The sequence below is a fragment of the Penicillium canariense genome (assembly GCF_028826845.1).
Source record: "Penicillium canariense strain IBT 26290 chromosome Unknown utg000003l_segment0_segment0, whole genome shotgun sequence".
Classification (NCBI taxonomy): domain Eukaryota; kingdom Fungi; phylum Ascomycota; class Eurotiomycetes; order Eurotiales; family Aspergillaceae; genus Penicillium; species Penicillium canariense.
In genome coordinates, this window is record NW_026622730.1 from 2,274,482 (window position 1) to 2,295,514 (window position 21,033).

At 53.2% G+C, this 21,033-nt stretch overlaps 7 protein-coding genes across 7 annotated transcripts; 2 read left to right on the top strand and 5 right to left on the bottom strand.

The window, feature by feature from the left end:
* Positions 1-144: 144 nt before the first annotated feature.
* N7482_005657 (acyl-CoA-binding domain-containing protein) lies at positions 145-1,548 on the bottom strand (the record flags this gene model as incomplete). The annotated part of the gene is made up of 5 exons (XM_056687782.1): positions 145-868; positions 916-1,116; positions 1,211-1,283; positions 1,352-1,465; positions 1,533-1,548. 5 exons carry the CDS (start codon positions 1,546-1,548, stop codon positions 145-147), a joined length of 1,128 nt encoding a protein of 375 aa, XP_056543337.1.
* A 677-nt stretch (positions 1,549-2,225) lies between these two features.
* On the bottom strand, positions 2,226-3,800 carry N7482_005658 (putative GABA permease; the record flags this gene model as incomplete). The annotated part of the gene is made up of 1 exon (XM_056687783.1): positions 2,226-3,800. One exon carries the CDS (start codon positions 3,798-3,800, stop codon positions 2,226-2,228), a length of 1,575 nt encoding a protein of 524 aa, XP_056543338.1.
* Positions 3,801-5,307: 1,507 nt separating this feature from the next.
* Positions 5,308-9,883, bottom strand: N7482_005659 (putative jumonji family transcription factor; the record flags this gene model as incomplete). The annotated part of the gene is made up of 5 exons (XM_056687784.1): positions 5,308-7,228; positions 7,356-8,339; positions 8,402-9,322; positions 9,386-9,483; positions 9,611-9,883. The coding sequence occupies 5 exons, from the start codon at positions 9,881-9,883 to the stop codon at positions 5,308-5,310; spliced, it is 4,197 nt and encodes a 1,398-aa protein (XP_056543339.1).
* A 1,621-nt stretch (positions 9,884-11,504) lies between these two features.
* N7482_005660 (acyl-CoA thioesterase) lies at positions 11,505-12,667 on the bottom strand (the record flags this gene model as incomplete). The annotated part of the gene is made up of 2 exons (XM_056687785.1): positions 11,505-12,413; positions 12,530-12,667. 2 exons carry the CDS (start codon positions 12,665-12,667, stop codon positions 11,505-11,507), a joined length of 1,047 nt encoding a protein of 348 aa, XP_056543340.1.
* Positions 12,668-15,528: 2,861 nt separating this feature from the next.
* Positions 15,529-16,248, top strand: N7482_005661 (uncharacterized protein; the record flags this gene model as incomplete). The annotated part of the gene is made up of 1 exon (XM_056687786.1): positions 15,529-16,248. The coding sequence occupies one exon, from the start codon at positions 15,529-15,531 to the stop codon at positions 16,246-16,248; it is 720 nt and encodes a 239-aa protein (XP_056543341.1).
* Positions 16,249-17,451: 1,203 nt separating this feature from the next.
* Positions 17,452-17,955, bottom strand: N7482_005662 (uncharacterized protein; the record flags this gene model as incomplete). The annotated part of the gene is made up of 1 exon (XM_056687787.1): positions 17,452-17,955. One exon carries the CDS (start codon positions 17,953-17,955, stop codon positions 17,452-17,454), a length of 504 nt encoding a protein of 167 aa, XP_056543342.1.
* Positions 17,956-18,045: 90 nt separating this feature from the next.
* N7482_005663 (uncharacterized protein) lies at positions 18,046-20,990 on the top strand (the record flags this gene model as incomplete). Its single annotated transcript, XM_056687788.1, has 3 exons — positions 18,046-18,220; positions 18,288-18,438; positions 18,509-20,990. 3 exons carry the CDS (start codon positions 18,046-18,048, stop codon positions 20,988-20,990), a joined length of 2,808 nt encoding a protein of 935 aa, XP_056543343.1.
* Between the last annotated feature and the right edge of the window lie 43 nt (positions 20,991-21,033).

The window sequence follows — 21,033 nt, forward strand, 5'->3', positions numbered from 1 at the left end:
GGGGGCGACAGAAACTCCTCAAATGTTTACGTGAGAAAACGGGAAAGATGCAACGGAGCCAACATACCCAACATCACGGCCAAAGCAATGCTACCAACAGGCATACCACATTGCTCAGGACCAGGATAGATAGACGCACGCAGCCTACGGAGGCATAGGCATACGCCTCAAAAGCTTGACCCGGCCCAGCCGAGCCTTAACGCCAGACCAGCCCTCACGCAACCGCTCCTCCAGCCGGCGGTCCCCGCGCATCCGCATCCAGATCAGCAGCGCGCCCAGCAGGGCAACGTCCCAGATGATCTGGCGCACGACCACCCACAGCATCCACTTCAGCCAAGCCCATACGCCTAAACGACGGCGGTGTGCTAGCGTGCGCGCCTCCATCTGCTCGCGCACCGCGGCGATCTCGGCCGTCATCTTGGTAAGCGCTTGCTCAACGCGGCGGCGCCAGCGGCTGTTCTTGGGAGTGGAAGCGTTCTGCGAGTCCGGACGACCGGCTAGGCTCGTGCCGTCGCTGGCGCCGGAGGCGGATTTGTGGCGGTCGTCGCCATGCGAGCCCGTGCCGGTGTGCGTGTGAGTGTCGGTGTTTGCGCTGGCATTGTCGTGCTCGGGCGGCTCGTAGAGGCTGTCGCGGGCTTCTTCATATTCTTCGTCCTCTTCCTCGTCCTCTTCCTCGTCCTCGTCCTCGTCTTCGATATCGTCTTCGATATCGTCTTCTTCGAGGCCATTTAATGAGCGCCGCCGCCGCCCGGTATATTCCCCCTCGGGCTGGCTAACAGGGCTGAGAACGCGGAGGCGCGAGTTGTGGGCCCCGTCGACGCGCGTGTCTGGTCTTTCATAGTGCGCTGATGATTTGGCAAGGCGTCCGCTTATACTTCCGTATGCACTGCCTTGGTGTCGTGATAAGGGCGGGACGCCGACGGTGTTGAGGGGGAAGAGGATGAGGATGAGGAGGCGTTATATTTAATCTGGTCCCAGACGAACTCGAGTTCGGAGACGAGCTCGCGGGCTTCGGGGGTTTGCGAAGCGTAGCAATGCATCGTGTCGATTAAGGTGCCGATGTAGCGGCGTTTGGCTTCGGTACGCGAGAGGCTGCGCTGAGCGTACCAGGCATCCCTTTCGGCGCGAAGAATGGGTCGTTAGCGTAAATTCATCCATGGAGAGTGTGCATCTTGGAGAGGCTGTAGTCCATTGCCCTGAGTCGACATACCACTTCTCGCACTCGGCGTGCACCTCCGGGGTATTCCCAACCGGACGATCCATCACACCCTCGACATCCCCCTCTGCCAAAGAAAATGAGTCGTTCCAGTTCCCAACCCGATATTGAGGCGTATGCGCAAGATCCACTTACCCATGCTCTGTTTATACAACCCATATAGCTTCAATCGCTCCGCGGCCGGCGGGCGCGCAGTCCCCGTCCGGGGGATCCTCTTTACGGTATTCAGGGCATGGACGAAGACGCGATCTGGAGCGGAGCGAACATCAACACCCCAACACGCAACAAAGAGCCAGGGGAAAGGGCCATCACGCACCTACAGAATCCGACATGCTGGCGCGAGAAGAAGCGGACCGATCGTCTGCCTTGTCTTCATGGAAGCGGGGTCGGGCATCGGCTGGCGCGGATGAGCCTCATGAAGAGCGCGGCGAGGAAAGGCCGATCGAGGAAAGGGCGTGTCGATGTCGAGATGGAATGGGCAAGGGAGAGTGTTTGGCGGGCGCTTTGACCGGGGAAATTGGATGCGCTCGAAATGCTAGTTCCAGCGTGTTCCGAATGCTGACGCTTGTTTCCCTCCTGGAGGGTTTGTGGCCCCTTGGGGAAAGGCAATGGTATCCGATCACGCACGCGACAGTGATCCCCGGACTAGGATGGGGTGGAGACGGACAGGAGGGACGGAGCTCATCGAGACGGTTGAAATGAGGCGTGCACGAATTGGCTCGTGTCTCGAAGAAGGGCCGACAGGTGGCGTATCGGGGAGGGTGTTGGACCGCGGCTCTCGGAGAAGATCGTCAGGGCCCTTGTGATTCCCTCCCGCCCCGACGGCCAACAGGCGGCAATGCGAGGACGAGGACTGAGCACGAGAATTTGTGTCCACTATGAAAGTGTGGGGTATCGTCTGGATCTTAATTTAAAGTATGCAACTATTACAACTATGCAATTCGTAGTTTGGTAAAATATAGGCTAGTGTACACAACCAAAAAGGCCAGGCTCCACCTTGGTGGAGCGTTTATTCGCTGGACACTTTCTTCTCCTCCAGCACAGTCTCCACGTCCAATGCAGAGCCCGTCATGACGCCTGCCGCAGCAGCCACCTCTTCCTTGCTGACGGGCGGGCCAGTGAAGTGCTTGCGCGCGTACGCAAAGTACCAGACAATGCTGATGGTCGCAAACCCGGCGAACACCACGCTGGCGTAGTTCATGGACGTGGGGTCGACCGGCAGGGCATACGGCATGCAGAAGAGCACGACGGACAGCACAATCCACGCGACTGTGATGGAGTTAATGATCCATCCCGCGGCGCCCAGAGAGAAGCTCGAGCGCTTGACATCCTCGCGGCCGCGGAGGAGGGAGATAAAGATGGGCAGGCCGTATGAAGTGGAGAGACATATCGTGGCCACGCCGGTGAACGAGTTGAAGGCCGCGGTGGACCCGAAATAGATCAGGCCGAGCAGGCAGTCCACGCCAGCAGACAGGATGATAGCCCACACGGGGACATTCAGCTTCTTGTTGACACGGCGCCAAAGCCGGAAGCCCGGAATCGCACCATCACGCGCGAAGGCATACGTGCAGCGACTGGCCGCGGTCAGCGAGCCAATGCCTGCGAACATCATGATGCCCAGAATGAGGAACAGCAGAGCGAATCCACCGCCCGCCGAGCCAGTCACCTCCTTGAAGAGTGTGCCGATCGGCTGCCCGCTGGCCACCTGGCGCAGCTTCTCAACATTGGGCATCGCGAACAGCACGGGGATCAGAAATAGGAGGCCAGTGAAGCCAGCCGCCACCACCGACAGCACAATAGCCTTGGGGACCTCGCGATGTGGGTTCTGGACCTCCTCGCACATAGCCGCGACCATGCCGTAGCCCGTGAGCGTGTATGCCGCCTGCAGCAAGCCAACAAAGAAGGCCCAGCCAGCAGGCCATCCACTCTGCGAAGAATCATACTCGGTGAAGACGAACTCGCCGGAATTGAGGTGGTCCGCCATCGTTAGCAGCACAATCAAGATAATAATGACGCTGGCGGCCGTCCAAAAGATACAAATCTTATTAATGAGGTCCAAGTAACGTGAACAGAAAATGTTGACGAGCGTGCAGACCAGCATGACGGCCCAAAACATCAGCACCGTCTGCCACGCGCTCGCGACAAAGTCCTCGTTCCAAAGCTGGATCGCGCTTAGGATGAGCTGTCCGCCGCCAAAGATGATACTGAGCGTGACGGTCCAGTTACCCACAAGGGTTAGCCAGCCGTCAATAAAGGACATGAGCGGCGCCCAGCGGCGTGTCGAGAGCATCGCGCTCCAGTAGTAGACTCCGCCCGCGGTGGGGTAGACGGCGCAGATCTCAGCAAGCGAGGCGGCAATGGCGATCGAAATGAGCGTGACAAACACCCAGCCCCAGATGATGGTGACGGAGAGGCCGTCGACCAGGGTGATGTAGAGCGTGGTGCTAAGGCCATAGGGCGCTGCCATGATGGCAAACGACAGGCCTAGGATGCTCAGCATGGACAAATTGCGAGGTAGCTCGCTCTTATAGCCCATGCGCGCCAATGCCTCGTCGGCGGCGGCGTCGGCGGAAGGCTGCCGCATGGTGGGTGAGTGTGGAAGGGAGGTTGAGTAGGATTGCAGGCGACCGAGAAGTGGAGTCAAGGGGATTGGGGTCTGGGGAAGCACATCAGGGAGACGAAGCTTGAATTATTTAAGAACGAAGACAGAAAAGGAAGGAATACAAGGTAGCGGCGGCAAACCCCGCATGATAAACCTGGATGCAACGCGGTCCGGGACCGCGACCGCGGTGGGCGTTCAGGCTTTTGAAAAGCTCCCAATGAGACCGTGGATGTCCAGGCCAACGTCCGAAACACACCTTATCAGGTTCCAAATTCGGTTTGGGCTTGGGTCCATTGGCCGATCGGCGCGGCCGGTTAGGCTGGTTTGGTCAAGCGGGTTATTAGTCATGGCGCCTCGATTGTAGCCTCGAGATAAGCTATCTCCTGATAGTCGCGTGCCGTCTTATTTGACACTAGGCCGACCAGCATTTTCGGGGAAACTGCCCGATTCACGATGATCATTACCAGGGGTTCTATCTTATATATAGTAGTATCTGATACGGATATCCGCCAAAGTTTCATAGTTTGAAATCATTTTTTGATTTTGCTGTCACATACACAAGGTCACACAAGGTGACGGCTGCCACATCATGAAAAGATGGACGGGCGCCCCGGAGAGCGCACGGTGCCATAGATGAGCGCCAAGATAAAGTACTCAAAAGAACACCAACCCAGAAAAAAAGAATGGGGGGGAAGAGGCCAGGCAATCGGGACAGGATGCTTGAACCAGATATCCACGATGCAACACGGCAGCGCCCAAGGAGTGCAAGGGTGCCAAAGGGGTATCAAAATGGGGGCACACACATAGCGTCCTGTGGTCTTTAAAGAAATTTTTTTTCTTGTTTCGAGTATCTAGTCAGACATGGGGAGAGATCTAGAGTGTGAGGTCCAGATCAACCACCAGGGGTTGCGGGCGGAAGTAGGCCCTAAATATCGAACGGTTGAGAGCAGAAGGGGAGAGAGAGTCAAGAAGGGGAGAGAAAAGGGTGATGGGGAGTGAAGCGGCAAACAAGAATGGAGTCAAGTCCGGATCAAGGTGACAGGAGTGTTTTGGGTGCGGGGAAACATGAAAAAATGTCAGACGAACTCCAGTGTATACAGTCAACCTGGCGAATCACTCGACCAGTGTAGCGTTCCGAGCGGTGGTTCGCGTCCAGGAAGAGGTGGAGGGGGAAGGAGGATGGAAAAAGGCAGAGAAACGGGGGAAAGAAACGCTGAGTCGTAACCAGCCAGCTAGTGTTAACTCCAGGGGAAGGAAAAATCATAAGAACCATGACCCATCGCGCGGAACGATCGTGAAATCGAGGTCCGAAAAAAAGGGCTGGGGGAAAACAAGAAAACGCCCAATCATGCAGTCGTCAGTCCGGTGAAGTCGTTACATGAGTAAGATGCAGTACAGTCGCAGGGAAGGCAGAACGCGGGGAGATGGTGGAGGTGAGAGGGACAGCTAGGGCCGAGGACTCGGCGAAATTGAGATTGAGATCGACCACTTATGGGCTTAGTCCTCCCGTGAGGAGATCATCAGCCACATCGGGGCCGAACCCGGCCATGTCCACGGAATGCAGAGACCCGGGTCCTTTGCCCAGAGAGATGTCGGAGGATGCGTAGTCGTGCTTGAGCCGCTCATGTGGACCGAAGAGATGCGGCCCGAAAAATGGTCGGTTCTCCTCGTTCGGAGTGTTGCCATCGCCAGCGACCCACGGCCCGTTCTGCCAGAACCGGGTATTGGCTTGCTGGTCACCGAAGAGATCATGGTGATCGGGATGGGGATCCGGGCCGTGGATAGGGAAATCGTTGGGCGACTGGAACCGCATATGCGATCGACCAAAACTGGAACAGGGGGAGTCCGCATGCAAAGGTAGGTCAAGGCCAGATAGTGGGGGATCGTCGACCGTTGTGATGTCAATGGTCGGGTTCTCGGTCTGTTGTGCAAGGGCCGATGACAATCGAAGATTCGACGCCGTTGAGCTGTGCCGGCTGTGACTGGCTGACCGCGCGATGGCACGTTGCACAAAGCTACCACACGTCTTCATGATTTTTTCCTGGTCCTCCTGGGAGAGGCTGGCAAAATAATCATTGGCCAGGGACGCCTTAGGCGGGTCGTCCGGTGAAGAGACCAGCCCGTACGTGGTCTTAGCATACTCAGAGAGGCCAGACGGCATGTTATACGGGGACTGATACACATTGGGGGCCATGGCTCGTTGCTGATCCAGGAAGGCATATCTCCCGGGCATCTTCGCCGCAGCTACACTCCCCTGGTCAACGATCTCCTGCCTGACCCCCTCCGACTCTTTCTTCTGGATGACATCGAGTCGCTCCCGATGGCTGACCAACGAAAATCGAAGCATCTGAAGAAGCCGGGTAACCTCGTCCGCGCGCATGTTCAAAGTCTGGGGCGGCAGTAGAGTCCCATCAGCAGCTCGGGGCTGCACCCGCTGCTGGGCCATGGCCAGCTCGAGTTTTTCGAGCCCATTGACCGGGGGAATTGACCCCATGGGACCCAGCAGGGTTTCCACCACCAATTCCGGGCTGACGATCGTGTACCCGGCGAACACGTTGGCATGTTCGGTAATCTGAGCGAGGCGGCGGCGGGCAATGAGGTCACGAACGTTGGCAAAGGTATTGGTGGAAGTGAGGTGGTGGTGCTGCTGCTGAGCGTGCGATTTGGCGACCGTGGGGTAGGGGGCATGGCGGGCAGATTGGTTCGGCAGGGTTCGAAAGGCCGACGGCATCGCAGGTCCAGCAGCAGCAGCACCGGCAGCAGCAGGGGCAGGGGGAGGGGGAGGGGCAAGGTGCTGCAGGGAGGAGGAGGTGGCGGAGGGCGGTCGGGGCGAGGAGGATTGCAGGTGAGGGGCGAGGTTGGCGGCGTTCAGAGATGACGGGAGTAGGTGTTGTTTTTGTTGTAGCGGCGGCGGTCGGTGTTGGGCGTAAAGATTTTGCTGGTAGGGAGGGGCAGGGGCGGTGGCAGCATAGTGGAATGGACGGTGGGGGGGGATCTTCAGTGCACGAGCATTGACACCACCAGCCACGCCAAGCGACTTGACACTGTCCAGGAAATTGGCCCGCGGATTGTGGATGGGCACGCTAGGGCTGTGCGTATACTGTGCCCTACTCTCGGTGGACTGCGCGCCCAGGTAATGCCACACCTGCTCCCCTTTGTCCAGGTTGACCGTAACCGGTGGGGCGAATTGATTCCTAGCTCCATCCACCGTCTCAAATTCAGCCCAGTGATAGGGAGATCGGCCGTCGCCAAATGCACTGCCTGCGACCGGCACCGCAGCCTCCAATTCCTTTCGCGAGTCGGGCTTGCGCGCTAAGTGGGTCGGGAGGGGTTGGATGCCCGGCGCGAGGGGCACGAAGCTGCTCTTGCGCACCACCAGCATCCAGCGATAGGGCAACTCGATGACATCTCTGTTGACAATTATCAGTATTGGGTGATTTGGTTAGGGTGCCGAGGGGGGCAGGGGGTAGACAGAGATATTGTTCGGAGAATTCGGGGTAAAGAAACTCCTGGTGGGGGGAGGGACTCCAAACTTACCCTCGCGGCAGAACCTTCAGCAACAGACTCCGCTCCTCCGGACGGTTCTCAAGCACAATGGCGCCATTAATCTCCTTGTCGACTTGAAACTGTATCAAATTTCCCTGAACCAAACGACGGGCTGACTCAATCACCCGGCGATCCAGACCGGACGATTCTGCTTGCAGTCCCGTGGGTCGCTTCTGACGGTGGAATTTGCACTTCAGATCCACACTGGGCAAAGCATACTGGCGGCCATCGTCCGCAAACACAGCAAATGCACCATGCTCGACCTGAACGCCGGCCAGAAGCGCACATGTCGCATGATAGGCGCGAGTGCACTTGCCAAAATTGCATTGGAAGCAAGCACCGCGAGCCTCGCGACAGAACAGACATTTCAAACCCAGGCGTGCCTTGGGAATCTTATCAATGTCGCACACCACCTCGGTCCCGGATGCATCACGAAGAATTGAGGTCTCCTCAATGAACGACGCGCACCGCCGGTGAGCATGGCCCTTTCCATCCTCAGTGGGCAGTAGATCCTCATAATCGAGATTGTTCGGGCATAGCAGACACGGGATCTTCCGCGGGCCTTCAAGGTGGAGTTTAGGTCGTTTGGTTCGCGGGCCGTCACCCGTGTTCTTCCGCTTTCGCCCACGGATGGAGGTCTTCTCAGGCACACTGCATGGCGGCGTGAGTATATCTGAAGCACCCTCAAACCCTTCGAGCTCGCTGTCGTAATCGCCATAGTATTCGGGTGTGGCTTCACCGCGCAATTTGCGCTCGATTTCATCCACGTCGATCCAGACGCTGTCCGCTTCACAGTTGCACTTTTTGGCAATGCGGCCGTAATCCAACCATTGTTCAGTCGCAAAGTTGACGGATTCGGCACAGTTGTAGCCAATATTGTAGCCAGAATGATAACCGTAAGGGAAAGTGATGACAAACTCGCCTTCGTAGTGGACCAGTCGATTTACGGTGATACCATACTGAGACTTGAGCAAGCTGGGGAAACCAGGTAAGTCTTATGGCGCAAGAACTGGTCACAGTTCTTAGCATCACTAGACCAGATGCTGCGCATGGCTGCCTCAAACTTCGGGGCATCCTCCTGTGAGATGCTGTACCACTGCTTCGGGGCACCAAAGTGGATGTAGTTGATGCTGTAAAGATCCACGTCTTCCAGGTGCCAAGCGAAAGTAGCTTTCCACATGCCCAGGTACAAATAAGCAGTGTTAACACCGGGGACTTTCTGTCCGAGGACGTCTAGCAAGTTAGGCAACTTGGCAACGTTCCAAGAAGTGACCGAGTCCTCAAAGAGCGAGCCTGGCATGTCCGCACCATACAGCGGGTTATTGAACATGAGCGACTTCCAGTAGGCAGTCTCTAGCTCCTCGCATCTCTCCGCAGTGTAATCCTCGTTGTCGTGAATGCGGTAATCAAAGTCCTTGAAGGCCTCTTCGTCGACATGGTCGACTGTATCGCCACGGTTGTTCTTTCGGCGTGCTGTGACAGACTTGGCCTGCCGGCCCTTGGGCTTTGCCGCAGGAAGTGACTCGCCATCGCTCAAATCCTCGCTTTTCGTCTCAACTGGGAGCGATTCGGGGGAAACTGGCGTTGGAGGGCCCTCGGGCTTGGACCGCTCGACATCATCATCGGCAGGGGCTTCTTCCTTAATTTTGGCTTGGTTGCCACGCTTGGGCGGTCGGCCAGGTCGACGCTTCTGGCCCTCGGGGCGGGGTGCCTGAGGCCGTGGCGTCGGAGCCGCTCGGTTGGCGCGTTCCTGGTTCCGACGTCTTTCTCCACGGCGGGCGGGCGGTTGGTGGCTACTTTCTTCACACAGGCCCTTCCACTGGGGAAGACTGTACGTGCGCTGCCGTTCAATATTGGCCTGTGTGTAGGTCCCGTGCGATCCGTGGAACTCCTGCATAATAGGATTCTTGACACGGATTGTCTTCACGGCGTCGTCTAATGGGTGAAGCGATTCGGTCCTTCAAGAGACGGGATAGATGAGCACAGGCCTTCCCATATCCTGTAGAGTTCCAAGCACTCACCATTCCTTCGGGGGAACCACCTTCACGATCCCCGCTTGCATTCCATACTTATCAATCTTGCTGATGAAGGACTGGAAATCGCGGAACTGGTCCATCGTCTATGGTTTACTGATCAGTTCATCCATCTTGACCGCTACACCTCTGGTACCATGGGCCATGGGCGTAATTTGCCAGCGTGATCCAAGTCCTGTCGATACGGAGAAATCCGCGGAGGGATTCACTCACCGGCTTGAAAACTGGGATCTTTCCTCCGCCATAGTAATGGTCGGGTTCAATGTCTTCCTCCTGTTCCGGTTCCTCCTGTTTGATCGGAGTCTCATCGGGCACTGGAGCCAACTTAGGGTCCAGCTCCAGGTCCGACAGCTCTGATGGCACCCCTTCAGGTGCATTCTTCTTTCCGTTGGCGCTCTGGGGTGGTGTGATAGAAACGGATTCGAACTGGATAGCTGAACTGCCCCCGAGTGCGTCAAGGCGCGGCTGGTCCAGAGCTGCTGCCATCTCGGGAGCAGGGGAAAGGGTAAAGCTGTTGGGGAAGAAGGTTGAAGATTCAGGCGCCGTCGTCGAAAAATGCGACCGCTGATCGACGGCGAAAGAGGGTAGTTCCCAGCGGTCGGGGGAAGCGACAGTGTTGATCAAGTCGGGTTTAGAAAAGATCCGATCTTATATCGTAAAGGGACTCCTTGAGTTGTTCAGGAAGGGAGGATTAGCGGTGTTGCGGGAGGTGTCGATTCAGGTAGTCCGGGGGCCGGTTGCGCGATAAGGTCTGTTCGGAGGCTCTTTTTTCCCTGGAGCGGACGGGCCAAAGTCAAGGTCTTAGTCAAAGTCGCCAATTAAAAGCGCCCGGGGAGACCAGTCTCTTGCGAGGCGAAAGGGGGACAAGGAAGAGCAGGGGAAGTGATTGCAGAGTCCCCAGGAATGGGCGAGTTGATAACCATTCCAATAAGACCGCAACGAGCAGAGGCGCTAGGCTAGGTTCAGGCGCTAGGAGACTGGAAAAGAGGAGAGTGAGCAGCGAGCAGCAAGCAGCAAGCAGCAAGATTACCAAGAGTCGGCCAACCATGCAGGTGCCGGGACGAGGGGTGGAGCGGGTGCACGATGACCTGACACTGAGAGGAGACAAGAGCATCAAGGTGAAGAATGGGATTGGCATTGGACTAATCACAGTCCAGCAAGGCAGGGTATGGGGGCTGTCCGATCAGACGGGAAAGGTGGGCTTTTGCGAGCGCCTGAGGAGCCGCGATGGGGGCCACTCCAGGGCCAGTCTCGGTCTCGGACGGGTAAATGGGAATCTTAGGCTCCGTGCAGGGGAAGGGGGCGAAAGTGGAAATGGGGGATCAACATCAGCCAAAGAGGAGTCTTATCACTTACCAGAAGCGTGAGATTGTCGACGATATCGCCAAGCTTCACATAAAAAAGAAGAATGGCAAGAGACAAAACAACAGCCCGGCAGAAGCAACTGCGACTGCGACTGCAACTGCAACAGGCAAGTTGAGCGCTTCTCGGCCTAGAAATGATCATGTGAGGTCACGTGGATGGAAATGTGCAAGTACCATACGTGACGGGATCAGCCCTAATTTACTAGGATGGGATCGAGTAAGTTGGTCACAACATGTGTATTTAATACAAGGGGCTGTGCTCAGCCCTTCGGATACCGCCGGAGCCGACAGTGGTGCGATTCAAGCTATTCGAGCTATTCGAGCTAGCGATGTGACGGAGTATGACTGGTCGTATCCCTTGCGGTAGACTCGCGCTGACAAAATATGTCAAAGCCTCCCAGCATGCACGCGTGTGACGACTGCGCTGCTCGTGCACCGGATGGCGTCAGAAGGAGCCGCCTGAAACTTTCTCGGTAATTGGCGAGTTAGTGTGGCTACTGTTAGTCCGTTGCAGGGGGTTCGCCAAGGCAGCGTTTCAGCGCAACCTCCGAAGTCGCACGCCCGCTGATGGCCGTCGATCCAGCCCCGTCTGGGTGGACCTGAGAGCTAGTCAACTACGGGGAAGCCAAATGGCTGGGGTACACCGAACGTAGTACACATCATATCTTCTCCTCTAATTCCATACCGAGAAAACAAAAGCATTAATTCCGAAAGTAGTATCCTGAGAAATCTAACTCTATTGTTCATTGTGCCCACTCCCTACTCAACTTCTCATCCAAATTGATATACCCCTCGACCACAGCCAATCCCCGCAATCGCTCCTGCTCGATACGCTCCCACGTCCATTCTTCGGAGCTCCATGAGTCCGTGTTCGCCTTCTTTTGCCCCTCAAGGACCTCCCGACTAGGGATCTGATCGTCGTTCATCTTCAGAACCTCTCGCACAAGGGAACCGTCCACACCTCCAGTAGCAGTGATGCCCTCGCCGCTGGCGGGGGTACCAATCGCCGAGACTTCTGTAGACGAGTCTGCCGGTGCGCTTGCAGTCTGGCTTTCTATCGGCGGCGTGGGCAGGAAACCACCCAAACGCAGGATCCGCTCCGGCGCTACGGTCAGTCGGCCCTTCTTCACAACATACTTGCTCAGGGCTGTAGCCAGGAGCGTCTTTTCACCACCAGGTCGGCGGGCGGGGCGCATGAAACAGGACAGGATATACAACCACTTCTTATCCCAGGAGATCACCTTGGAGTGCACCTCATACAGCTCGAAGGGCTTGATCTCGCGTTTGAAGCTGCAATATACAGATCCAAGCACGATAAGAATCGGCTTGCGCTTTGGCTTGCGCTTATCCTCCTTCTGACTCGCTTCCAGGAACTCCTTGTCCAGCTCCTTGCTCACAAGACCAACTCCAGGGCTATACAGCCTGCTCACGAGTGCCGTACGCGACACATCCAAGTCCGTGAAGTATGTGCTGTTGGACTTGTGCAGGTTATAATCGGTCTCCAGCAACGGAGTCCGAGACGTGATCCCACATGACACAAAGACCGGATGGGTGGGTTTGCCCTGTGCATCCACAATAGCCCTCCCCTTGGGAAAGAAGGGGGCACTGGGCTTCAGGCGCAGATTGGCCACAAAGTGGTACAGAAGACGGAACTGGGGATTCAGTCAGCCGCGTCGCACAACATTCAGGGCGAAAGATATTTGCTCCGCAAGCCCGCTGAAGCCAAATTCGACGGGCACAGGCAGGGGCAGCCTGCATCTATACTTACATGCCAAACGAATGGGAGATTCTTCAGGTTGACGACAGCCAGAATCAAGGCCAGGGTTCTCCACGATACCAGTGAGCCTGCGCCTGACAGTAGGTCGCGCACGCTCTCAACTTGGAGTGTAGAGAGAACGGTGGACATTGTGGATAATTAGGAGGGGCTCAAGAAAATGGACGTGATCCGCCGGCCAGCAAAGATGGCCGATCACGAACCAATGGTGTCTTTCAGCTGAGCTGAGCTGATAAGTGATAACAAAGAATATAGTCCTGCCCGAACACCAGGTGTTTTTTGTTCAGGGGAATTGGATGGTGAACTCCGGGCCCTGCATAAGATCGCGGAGGAGTGACAAACACGTTACAAGGAACGACTGACGACTGACAAAAGTGATCACAGCGAGAGTTTCTAGCTTATGCCGAGCGGGCCGATCACAAATCACCGTCGTCACGATCGTTCGTCAGGGACTTAGAACAGGGACCGAGGCCCCAGATCTGGGGGCTCTGCACGTGATGCTGACTCAGGATATGCATAATTTCACTACCCTTGGCACATAAATTGAGGTCAGTCAGCAGCCAGTAAAAACAGGTGTGGATCAGGTATGATCTTCTAACAAATAATTTGTGGGCGCTTGAAATTGTGCTACCTATGGAGTGGATGGGTTTCCCATTTGTTGTTCTGGAGGGAAAGGTTTTGAATATATACCTATCTTTGGGCAATCTTGCAGCGGATAGATACGCCAATACCTATTAATCCTCCCGATGACCTGATGAGTATTTACGTTACGCTGGCTTTCATACCCAGGAATGCCTAAGCCAATCGTTCAAGTTGACCTATTCTGGGAAATCTTATTATTGAGAGATCAATCAATAATAAAGCAGAATGATTACTATCTAAGAGACTCTTGTAGTGTGATGTTATATAGATATTGTACATGTGCCGAGCGACTTTCAATAGCAGGTTTTCAAACTCACCTTCATATCAATTAGATGAAATTCATAGTACTACCTACTAGTTTCTGAGAAAAAGTAAACGATAAGTCCAGTTATGTAGGTTCTATCGATTACGAACAACCTTGTTTTGAGGCTTGATCAGGTTTTTGAATTACCTGTATTCATCAAGTGGAACGACTCTACTCTGCTTCCGTGCTTCTTTCCCTGACTCCTGGATCTGATACTTTAGTATCGCATGGGACTGATCCTCCGACACCTCCAGTGAATGATCCTGCATTTGTGACCAAGTACTCGAGTCAGTTGATAAGGCCCGGGCCTCGTGCTCAAGGTGGAGAATTTGCCTTGCAAATAGGGTAATCTCCTGTGGGCTGGTATAGTGCCAAAGACACATTAGGGCTCTGATCGCGGTTTCCGGTGTGCACAAGTCGAACGACATCGTAGCCTTCACATTTCCATTCTGTCACTGTAAATTTTCGGCATACCCCAGGTGTCTCATCACATTTCACACGCCTGGCTCTGATGGTAAATTAGTAATACCACGCAGGCGTAGTAGAACGGTCAAATGGATCCGAACACACCGACATGTCCGACAGCCTGTTCTGAATCGTCTAGAAAATGCTTTTCTCCTAGTTTGAGAAGCCCTCAGATCAATTTGATAAGAGGTGCAAGAACACCTTGTGTATATCTACGGAAGCGCAGCTGAGAGTGCGGGCCAAACGAGGCTGATGAAATGATACGAAACAGGATTACCTCATCCCGCTACCACAACATACGATCAGACTTTTGCCTGTCCCTTCGGCCTGCGAAGGTGATGTTAACAGCGGATTAGACAATCAGCAGGATGCAGATTTGGGAGGGAGGCCGCCACTTAAGAGAGAGTCATCCCGTGGAATTCGATTTCGGCTCGAAATAGCGGTGATGTAGATAGAAGTACAGATACAAACCAGCTTTGGAAGCATAGGAACCTAAGACATAGACATCAAGTACAGAAATCAATATATATTGTAAACGGTGTTACACTTGGCAAATCCTCAAGAAGAAGGGTCTGTCTAACGAAAAAATCGAATCTAAGGTAGACCTCGGCAAGGACCTGGACCGGACCATCCGGTCTTTGGTCTCTTTGTAAAGTAGTTAGGACCGATAGGCCCCTATAGTCCTTTGCGGTCCCTTATACAGTCCCCCGTAGTTTTATAATCATACTAAGACCTTCCTTTTCCGGCTATATAAACTAATAATTTAGCCATATTTTTTACTATTATAAAATACTATTTCAGTATATATACTAATATCAATAATAAATCAGATTAAACTATGAATAAAATAGAAAATAAGCTTATACATTAGTATCTTATATATTAAAGTTGTTACGGTATCTACCTGCAGGGTAGAGGGCCTGTCGATCAGGTAACGAGGAACCATTATAGTCAATTTAGAACAAATCATCACCCTGTAAGCTTAATACAGATCAATGCAGTCTTAAATGAGTAATTTATTTTCAACCACGACGTATAAGTCACACAGGGTGCTAGAACTAACTGCCGTAATGATGTGGTCAGGAAAATGATTCCGTGTGGTGACAGTGTGTTTCTCGCGTAGGTTTTGGTAGGCAACTATTTATCTCCTATCCAATAGAGACTGACTAGTGGGCAAGGCTCATTATCTGGTAAGCGGCCCGGGCGCATGCCCGTCACCTCCCTCGCTTCTCCGGTTGTGAGACGTAGCGAACGCCGCGGGAGCCAACCGCTTCGTCACCGTTAGCGCGGCCGCAAAATATTATATTAGAACCACCAAACTCCAGCCATTACCTGTAAGCCGGCTCACTAGAGACTTTCTGGCTTAGCTCAAAACTTACTAAGTGAATGGTAACAAAAGCATTTTCACTTTCCAGGGGGCGCTCATAATGCTGCCTATCTGCTTTCTAATTTGAACTTTGAACAAGATCCTTTCTCTTACTCTTGACTCCAGATCAAAGCCCGACAATTTTCTCCTTCCGAAACAGTCTTCTTGCTACTCGTGGGAATGTTTGATTTTCTCTCCAGCAAGCACCAGCCCAACATGGGGCCCAGAGATAGAGTTAACTCTCCCTCAAGTCTACAGAAGCTCCCATCAGCAACCGACAAGATCATTACTGAGGAGAAGAAGCTGGAAACCAAGATATTCTCCCTTTATCGCTTGGCCTGGCTTGGCATCTATCAAGTCCATGACGAAGACGGTCCAGATCACGCCACGAGATTAGCTCAGCTCTTTGACGGCGCAGGAATGTCTTCCTACGTCGACAAGTCCGAACAAGAGCTCAACGATCACCACAGGGACACTCGAGGAAGATATACCGGGTCTGACAGCCGCGTCCTACTCCCTCTGTGGACAGCTCTGAAGAAGAAAGGGCTAATGAGCCTAAAGTTGTTCGAGGGACTGTCTATCACGTCGCTAGAAGCAGTGATTGAACTGTTAGAGGCCTACGTGAAAGAGGTCACCAGTGTAAATGCCTTGTACCACACACTTCGGGAGCTCCAGGTGGGATATCGGAGTCCAACGGAGGATGACGAACAGGCTGTTCTGAAGCAGTTCGTCCCCGGTGCGAATCAGTTTTCCAGACGGCTTCTGCATCTAGATGCAAGATTAAAGGTTCTCGTTTCAGACATGGAGGATGATTTTTGGAATGAACATGGGGCAGCCAAGGGGCGCGAGGGGTGGGTTGTGCACTACGCGCTTTTTCCAGGGTTATCGACACGGCATGGTAAGAAAAAGAGCCTTATGTCTTCCATGAAAGCTTGATGGAATGAAACGCGGCGAGACAGGAAGCCTATTTCGATTCGAAAAGCTGTTATAAATTAGTAGGGAGGTAGATATCATTTACTTGGGCCCCTTGTCGACATAATTCCTATCACTAGGCCAAATATGAATCCATACACGTCGATAGAGTACATTGATTGCCCATTGCACGAACTATCCACTATAGTAACCTTGGTTAGCGGGCCGACATATCAGTCATTCGTTACTAGATGTTACAAGGCATACAGTTTGCACATCCAAAATTAACATCAATCGTTTTTCCCAGCATGATAGGGACCAAAGTTTGGCATCATTTTGGTGTCTAATTACTGCTTGAACATGTGTTAGAATTCTGTCTTTCAGTGGGTGGAGGTGCGAGGACCCCCACCGTAGAGAGAGCGGTCTGAGATGAGAAATGGCATTAGAATATTAAATTAATCTTTGGAACGCTACATGAGTATTATACAGTTGGTGGTTGAAATCAAGAATCTCCTTCCATATTCCAAGTGATGGGCGTGTAAATTCTGCAATCGCGAGGCCCCGTCATCAGAACCGATTTCCGAATATCGGCAGTCTCGATCCTATTAGCTCCCGTGACCCTATCGACAAAGACAAAGCCTTCTCGATTCATAATAGCAATAATCGGAGATAAATGTACAGAATTAACTCAGTACCGTTGCGAGTGCTGGTCTAGGTTGATCTGTCAAAGGGGCGTGTCCTCGTCCATAGTGAATGATAAGTCGGCCGGAGCATCTCCATATCCTGAATTTCAGTAACTATAACGTTCCCATTAAAGCGTCTTGTGGAACGTCTTGGGAAATTCCCGATCATGCAGCAGAAAATCCAGGATAGTCGATATCAATGCTGCCGATGATGTTCCCCGTTTCGAAGGGAATTGGCCTAGTATCCTCAACCATTAGTGATGCTACATCGTCTTCGTACCCAGCAACAATAAGGTCGTTGCCGCCCAGCTTATATGACTTCGAGTCTGACTGTGGTAGCGAGAGCCCGAAATATGAGAGGGTCTGGATATTATATATCGGAAACATAGCAATTTGTGCTGTATATATAGGCCCTTCTTTCTAGGGGATAAGCAGTACAGAGTCAATGTACAGCACTCTAGCCAACGCTCTCTGGATTTCATCCCAAAACAGATGGGACCGTGATTAATTCCCAGTTGGATGCCACTATTTTGCACTCCAAATGTCATCTGGATTGAACGAGCTTCAGTCGGCCTTCCGGCCGTGGGGGGTTGGCGCGCGGTTTGACGCTGCTTGAGCAAATTCCTGGACATTTGACAAAAACTCCGCCAGAAGCGGAGGCTTCGATCTTTCCGTTCACTGATTTGATATGAGCCCTTTTCCAGAATCCAATTTTGGATTGTTCTATCCATGAAAGCTTGCCATCTTCAGAGCGGCTGGTCCATCCCTGAAGGTCGGACTTGAATCTTTCGCACGCTGCTGTGAAGAGAGCAATTGCCCATTTCGCATTGTCTGCAACTACTGGCCCCAGAGAGTTCCATTCCTTATCATCAATAGCTTTAACCGACGTAAGGGCCATGGTCAAGGAGCCAATGTTGTGGGTCAGCGTCTTTTCATTCTCTTTAGCATCCTGAATTTGTTGCAGGTCGTGAAGCCATAGCCGCGAGACATGCAACGCAGGCGCGACAAGACCCACAATGCCTGCAGCGATGCTTAACGGATCAGCCATGATGAGGAGCAAACAAGTGACCTGTCGAGCTGACAGAAAGCAAATTTATTGCGCCTGGGGGGTTTTAGCGCGGGCACTCCTAGTCACCTGATGGTCAGCTTCAGCCTTCGACTTCCTCTACTTCCTCTACCCAGCCGTCCGCAAATAGGCCCAAGGCGCGCGGCCGTGATAATGGCTTCTGCAAATACATTTGGTGCGTCGAATACTGGATTTCAGGTCGGGATCAGTCATGGTGCCATCAGCGCCCAGTTCTATCTCCCCCCTGGTACGTTCTGCAATGTTTCCACGTCCACAGCCGCGGGGCAAGCCTGATGATTCCCTGGTCCCTCTAGAACACCCAGAAACCCCGCCAGAGCCTCTCTCGACCGTCCCCTTCTCTCGCGACCCAGACTTTGTTGATCGCGGGGCGCTGCTTGATCGGATAAATGAGAAATGCTCCACCCGAGGATCGAAGTTAGGGTTGGTTGGTCTCGGCGGTGTTGGGTGAGTGCAGAGTTGAAGGAGCTCCAACACTCCTCAGACATGACCAGCGACCGCTACTAACCATGAGAAGCAAGTCACAATTGGCTATAGAGTACAGTTATCGCGTTCGTGAGCGGTCCGCTCAGATATGGGTGTTTTGGATCTATGCGAGCAACGCAGCCCGATTCGAACAGAGCTATCAAGAAATCGCCGACCGTGCTAGGATCCCAGGCCGACATGATCCAAAAGCCAACATAATGAAGCTTGTCTTTTCCTGGCTGCAGGACGAGAGACGAGATTGGGTGATTATCCTCGATAATGTGGATGATGATCAATTTCTCCGTGAGCCCCCAGAGGCAAAGCCCGGCCAAGCTGGGACCTCGGTGCCACTGGCTGCATATCTGCCTCGGAATAACAAAGGCTCAATTATTATGACCACCCGTAGCAAAAGCGTGGCGTCAAGGTTCGTCAGTGACAGGGATATCATTGAAATTCAGCCGATGGTCGACATCCACGCCGTAGCGCTGATAGGGAAGAAGATTGGCGATCATGCGGCGCATGAGAGCAAAGAGGATATCAGCCGACTTGCAGAAGTTCTCGAATACATGCCACTTGCCATCGTACAAGCAGGTGCCTATATCAAACGCCGCGCGCCTCGGTACTCCGTTCGAGAGTACCTCGAAGACTTCCAAAAAAGCGATCGCAAAAAGCTTGAACTTCTGACGGATCACGAGGGGGGCCATATTCACCGAGACTATGAAGCCAAAAATTCCATAATGGCCACTTGGCAGTTATCATTTGATCGCATTCGAGAAACCAAGCCAGCCGCAGCAGAGCTGTTGTCACTCATGAGCTTTTTCGATCGGCAAGGGATTGCAGAGAATCTCCTTCGATGCATACCATATGGTGGCGCTGATGATATCAACAAGGCCTTTGGGGACACAGGGGATGGTAGTTCCGGCTCCGAGAGAAATCCATACAGAGCCACGATGCGGAATGACCCAAGGACCCATGTTGACCTCAGTGACGAGGACGAGGACAGTACCACAGATTCCGAATGCGATGAGTTTGAAGAGAACATCATGCTGCTTAGAGACTATTCATTTGTCTCTCTCGGCCGAGATCGGGGGACGTTCGAGATGCACAGACTCGTGCAACTAGCTACACAGAGATGGCTTGATACACACAGGGATAGTGAGAGATGGAGATGGAGATTCGTCAAATTTATGGCGACAGAGTTTCCCAATGGAGATTTTGAGACGTGGGAGAAGTGCCAGTTGCTTTACCCACACGCCAAAATGGCGACTGCACAACGTCCCACGTCGGAGAGAGCCCAGCTTGACTGGGCGCGTCTCCTTTACAAGATGGCTACATACGCGTGTAAAAAGGGACACCTGGCAGACGCGAAAACGATGGCAAGGAAATCTGCCAAAACTTATGAACGGATATTAGGGCCCGAGGATGAGGACACTCTCAACAGTACTACCGTGCTGGCCATAACATACGAGGAAGACAAGCAGCTCGATGAAGCCGAGGCCCTTCGAACAAGGTTATTCCATACACATAAGAAGCTATTTGGACTCGACGATCCCAACACGCTTACCGAAATGGAAGGTCTTGCGGCAATTCATTCGCGGAAGGGTCGGTTGAAGGAGGCGGAGGCCTTAGAATTGGAGGTCCTCGAGGCACGCCGGAGAGTTCTGGGCCCCGAGAATATTGCGACACTCAACATTATGCGGAACTTAGCAGCGACATATTGCTACCAGGACCGATTACAAGAGGCCGAAGATCTCTGTGCTCAAGTCCTTGAGATCAACGAAAGAGTGCTGAGTCCCGAACATCCTGATCGGTCGGGTAGCATGTGCGACTTGGCCCACGTCTATTTGATTCAGAATCGATGGAAAGAGGGCGAAACACTACTCATCAAAGCTCTGAAGCAGCTTAGAAAAGTGGTTGATCTCGAGCACCCTTTTTCGATGGGGGGGTTAGGCAACTTGGTCTATTTGTACCGGCTGCAAGAACGATGGCAGGAGGCTGAGCCACTAAATCTTCAGCTCTTTGAAGCTCACAGAAGACTTTATGGGCCTAAGCATCTCAAAACTCTTGACAGCATGAAGAAACTGGCACGGGTCTATCGAAAACAAGAAAAGTGGGAAACAGCCAAGGTAACTTACACCCAGTTGCTTGAAAAACAGCAGGAAGTTCTCGGCCCAGACGATCTGGAGACCTTGGAATGCATGAGAGATTTGGCATCCGTATATTACCTTCAGGGGAACTATGAGGAGGCAGCCGTGCTGGACCATACAGTTCTCGAGGCCTTCGAGAAGGTCTTTGGTCTGGAGCATCATCGCACGCTGAACAGCATGCTTGATCTAGCAGCAGTATACGAGTCCCAAACCCAATTGGAAAAGGCAGCAGTGATGTTGGATCGCGCCTTTAGAATACAAAAGCGAGTGCTGGGAGATAAGCATCTTGATACTCTGCACAGCATGCGTTGTCTAGCATTGCTATATGGGCGCTTAGGTCGAAGGGAGGAGGCCAAGGCGCTAAGGTCTGCCGCTGCCTTGTTATGAGAAGGCGAGTGCTCGGCCCAGACCATGCCAAAACTCTTGAATG